General features: G+C 36.7%; 1 protein-coding gene and 1 pseudogene across 1 annotated transcript in view; one reads left to right on the plus strand and one right to left on the minus strand.

Annotated features, from left to right (window-relative positions):
• The window catches only part of LOC138037979 (Golgi-associated plant pathogenesis-related protein 1-like), a 6,809-nt pseudogene extending 5,094 nt beyond the window's left edge, over nucleotides 1-1,715 (plus strand).
• Nucleotides 1,627-5,000, minus strand: part of LOC138037262 (uncharacterized) — a 16,181-nt gene continuing 12,807 nt past the window's right edge. Inside the window, exons 13-14 of the mRNA XM_068883231.1 lie at nucleotides 4,752-4,895; nucleotides 1,627-2,420 (exon numbers count right to left, since the gene is read on the minus strand). Of these exons, the coding sequence (XP_068739332.1) occupies nucleotides 2,325-2,420; nucleotides 4,752-4,895 (240 nt within the window). The 3' untranslated portion in view covers nucleotides 1,627-2,324. The remainder of the gene's footprint in view (nucleotides 2,421-4,751; nucleotides 4,896-5,000) is intronic.

Raw genomic sequence — 5,000 nt, forward strand, 5'->3', positions numbered from 1 at the left:
CTTAGGAATGTGTATCAGAATACCTGTCATGTGTTCCCTAAAACATGAATTTCATACTGAAATTTAACGTATTAAAACAGATCTATTGGACTTAGGAAACACAGTGGTTACAATTCACCTTAACCATATTCAATTCTCATAAAATGCCTTCCTCAATTTACAAACTGTGATTTGGACCACCATTGTCCTCTTTTCGAGTCAGAGTTATCTTTTTTGATTTCGTTAAGTTGGTGTGTTATCTTTGTTTCTAAACAAGATCTTTACTTCTATCAAGAGGAGCAATTGAGGATGCTGGCAGAGTCTGTAGGGGGGATAACGCAGTTTTTGCAATAGTTCTTGAGACTGCCTCCGAAACAATGGACACGAAAAGATACTCTACAACATGAATAATGGGCCATGACCCTTAAAGATCTGCATGTGTCGTAGACAGGTTCATGCAGTAGAATTGAAAGTTGTAGAGAGATGGGTTAATTTGTGACCAATTCTTGATGCAAGTGTCATTATCTTTCTTAGATAGTGGATCACTTCGCACAGATAATTTGGAAAGGAGCTCGCAAGATCGGCTGTGCTCGTGGGGGTTTTTATGGTGAGCCGTGGTATGTGGCTCATTACGACAAAGCACCAACCATTGGAGAGCAAAGCATGACATTCAACCTATAAAAGCCAATGCTGGTACGAGCCATAGGTCAATGACATACTTATAAAACTCTTGTTATATTTACCCATCGGTAGTTTGGTGAGTAACGCTATAGGGAAATTAATGGCTGGTCAACGAATGATTGTCCCATAAAGTGAGTCGTTGCACATGAACTTTTTGAGCAATTAAGCAAAATTTATGATCCGTATAAAGAGGATACAAATTCAAATAAACAATAGATCATGGAGAACGTTACTTAATATGTATTAGGCGTTGGCAATTCAAAAAAACAAGAGCACGTTTTCACCAATCTCTAAGTTATACACTCTTTTTGTTTAAAAGCCTTTTTTTAAGAACTTTGAGGCTGAGATTAACCAAAATTAATAACATTTCTCAGCCTGAGAGTCGATTAAGAAAGTTTTTAATTTGCTCATTGTATTTTAAATGAAAGAATGACATAATGGTAAATCAATGTAAATTAACTCAAATACTTAAGGGCATATTTTGTATAACATAACAATGGTTTTCTCCATTATTGCATTATATACATCTCAGTTTGTAGTAATGAGCAAGCATTTTGATAGCGGTTTCCTAGTCACGTCCCCGTTGATTTATTGAAATACTATACCATGTAAACTGAAGAACATCTTAAAGACTTTTTCTGCCTCACAGCGCAAATATGTATAAGAACGTTCAGCCTCGGCTCCAAAATTAGATGTTCTTATCGAAAAAAAGAGTGTTCCAAAGATAACGAGGGTTAATAATACTTTAATAATATTAATAAAAGTAATAAATATTATTAATTGTATTATTATTATTATTATTTACTTTTTTAATAAATAAATTATTTGCTCATTGATTGATTAATAATTTATTTATCCTTTTTTCTTTATTTATCTATTTTTATTTACTTTATTTACTTTATTTATTATTTTTATTTACTTTATTTATTCATTTACTCATTAAGCAACTAATTAATCAATTAATTAATACGTTATTTGCTCATCAGGATGACAGCAACTGGTTCAAGGATTCTTCTCCGTACACAGATGAATTACAAAACGCACAAACTGTATAAGAAACAAAAGTATGACAGTATAAGAAGAAAGGAAGCCGACATTATTCGCTTCAGGGCCAAATACTTCCCCTCTTACGGCCCGTTTGGACTTCTTCCCGTTTGACAGAGAACGTGGTTGTACTCTAGAATGAACTTGAGACCGAAGAGATTTCCTTCTAGTTAGTGTGCCTGGCTTTATGCTAAGACAAGAAGTCAGTGACGAGTTTGTTGCCCTAATACATAAACACATTCTTCGAAATGACATTTGTGTACACAGGTATCCGATATATGGTCTTAAAGTAAGAAACAACCGTTCACGGGGATGAACGAACATTAAACTTTACCTGTGCATTTTGCCAAAACTCTTTCCTATTCCAACGAGTCTCTTACACATCATCCGTGTTGACTTAAATCTTAAAGAGTAACATTTCTTAATTGTATCATCCTTAGAAAGAAGCCGACATCCGAAAATAGTTCTTATGCTCAAGTGTTTTTCAAATAATAGTACTGATGTCTGATTGTTATTATTGCAGGATCGTAATAGCGACCAATCATCATCAATATTTACAAAAAATACGTAAAACAGCGGTCAATTCCTAGAAACCTTTCCTGAGAACACAGAACTCCTTTTCATAGGATTCTATGTTCGATGTTCTTAGGAATTGAGTCCTTTGTCTGCATTTCCTTCCAATATGGCGAACTGTCCATGAACCAACCCAGGTCCGGCTGAAACGTAAGGATACAATGATGAGGAATAAGATGATCTTTTAAAGCAGGTTGACCATTTATGAAGTATGCTGAAGACTGAATTCCCATGCTTTCTGTCTATCTCTCTGCCGGACTAACATCAAACAATTTGCCGTTTTTTGCAACTCTTTGACTACTGAGATCGTTAACTCGTCCTCCCCTACCTCCTTTAAAAAAGCTCTAAAGGCGTTGTAATAACTATTAGTATCCTTATATAAATGTGCCAACACATCACGCATGTGCACAACCATTTCACCCGGTCAATTAGCAGCCATGGACAGCTGTTTCGGCCTTGTGGGCCTCATCAGCATGGCGTAGCTAACATACAAGGCAAGTGTTTTGCCAAGATTATGGCAGATTTCCTTTCCTTTTAATTTTGTATTTTCCATAAGTGTAATAATATGTATCCGTCGCCATGTTGTCGTTTACTTTCTTAATTCTATTCTACAAAACTAAACTGAGGAGGCCTAATTAAAATAAGCGTTTCTTTTAGGCCTCCTCACCATTATTGTCTCAACTGTTTTTATATTAATATATGCAATTGTATTGTGGCAAAAATAAATAAACTCTTAAGAGTCTCCATGTTTATCATCCAGAATCTATTATGGGTCACACACTTTCATGGGTGAGGACGAAGCCTACTATCGTTATTGCCCATACCTTCTGCGCATCTCGAGATACACGGGTTTACTATCGGTGATGCTTACCAATAAAGTGATATTTTTGCGCGGTTTAAAACTATCCGGAGAAAGTAGATCTTAGCAAGAAATCTTAGTATACAAAAAGAAAATTGGGGGTAGCCAAGCATTTTGGAGACATAATTAAGTTTCAATTTGAGAAAGAACGCCATACATTGCTTTGTATTTTAAAGCTTTTTACAAATATAGCTGATTAATTATCTTTGAAAAATGCGTGGTTACTCCCAATTTTCGTTTTAGATTTCAATAACACTTGTTAAGATCTACATTTGCTGTATAATGATAAACCGGGACAAAAATACCTTTAAATTAACAGTCGACGGCCATAAGTTATTGCTCATTTTCTTCCTTTTTTAATTTTCCAAAAAGGCAATTAGCAGGCTTCCTTTTTCTAACCATACCACTAACCATGCTTAGTGACAGTCAACAGAACGTTTAAATGTGGTTGTAACACCAGAGACACACGATTTTTACCATTGACGATATCAGAAGTCTAAAACCAGAAGTCTCGATCTCTTTCATTTAGCCTTGGCCCATCAGTGTACGGTGCTATGTAAATTTAGAATACAGGTCCCGCCAAATAATGGCTAATCAGATGGGGCTAAATCACCCCCAACGCCTCTGATTGGTGTTCTTAGTAAGTAAAATCGAGCAATGGCCGTTTAAAGAAACAACGACGACCACCGTGGCAACGACAACAACAAGGCAAAAAATAATCGCGCGGCACGCAAAATGAGATAATTTCATGACATCCAAAATGCCCAGAAACTAGCATGAAACACTGCAATAACCACTTAAACCTGTTGAACAGCATAATACAAATACAACAATTAAACAAAAGGAAAGAGAAGCACGGATGGACACAAATGGAGAAGATTGATCATGAAACGGATAGGCCATTTCCGAGTTCATGTCTGCCTCCTTTTCAAAGCGAGTCTAAGTGCGAAGTTTTTGTGATGGTAATTAGTTCTACTTTACATATGAATGAAACCTAATTTTCATAACAAAAACTTCGCACTTAGACTCGCTTTGAGGAGGAGGCAGACATGACGACACTTCTTCAAAAGTAACTCAGGTTCGACCCAGGTCGAACCTACCACTGGAGATTTAACCCAGGCCGAACCAGGGTTAATAGAGTTCACACAACGATAACTAACCGGAGTCATTCAAATGGCCTATTGAATTTGGGTAATTTTGAAAAAAGTCGGCCCGACGTTTTTCAAAATTATGGCAAATCGCCTGGATAAAGGTTGTTTTTGCTCAGCATCATCTTGTTTGTGATGTAACGATAATTTTAGCAGGGAAGGAATTCCACATTATCATTTTCGGGTTTTAAACTCTTGCTATAAAAGTGGATTTTCCCTAAACACCCTAAAGCAACGTGACATAGGCCCTTTAAGCACACATTTTGGCGGTACTTTGCGTAACAACGACGTGAAATCACCAATTTTTTTTTACGTTTGTGGTTATCATGTTAATCATGATCTTTTTGACAGAAGCTCAGCTGCATGGGATATCTACCCATATTATCCTAATATCGGGTCAGCACTGGCTCAAAATTTCACTTAATAGTTAACTGGTCTTCGTAAAAGTTCAAAGAGAGTATCGTTACCTCTTTCGGGCGTCCGACGTTAGACTTGTCATAACCAGGTACGCCCGCTATGACTCCCGGGATGTCCATTTGAGCAATGTAATATGGTTCTCCACTCACCCGAGTTTTTCCACAGCCGAGAAAATGTGCTCTTTTCCATACCACCTAAAAGTATAAAATCTTGATGTTGTTTACATTTTAAAATTGCAATTCGACGTGGAGAAAGTAAGAAAGAATGAGCAGGAAATGGAAGTGGCACTCCCTATCCCC

Source organism: Montipora capricornis, chromosome 2 (genome assembly GCF_036669925.1).
Source record: "Montipora capricornis isolate CH-2021 chromosome 2, ASM3666992v2, whole genome shotgun sequence".
In the NCBI taxonomy this organism is placed as follows: domain Eukaryota; kingdom Metazoa; phylum Cnidaria; class Anthozoa; order Scleractinia; family Acroporidae; genus Montipora; species Montipora capricornis.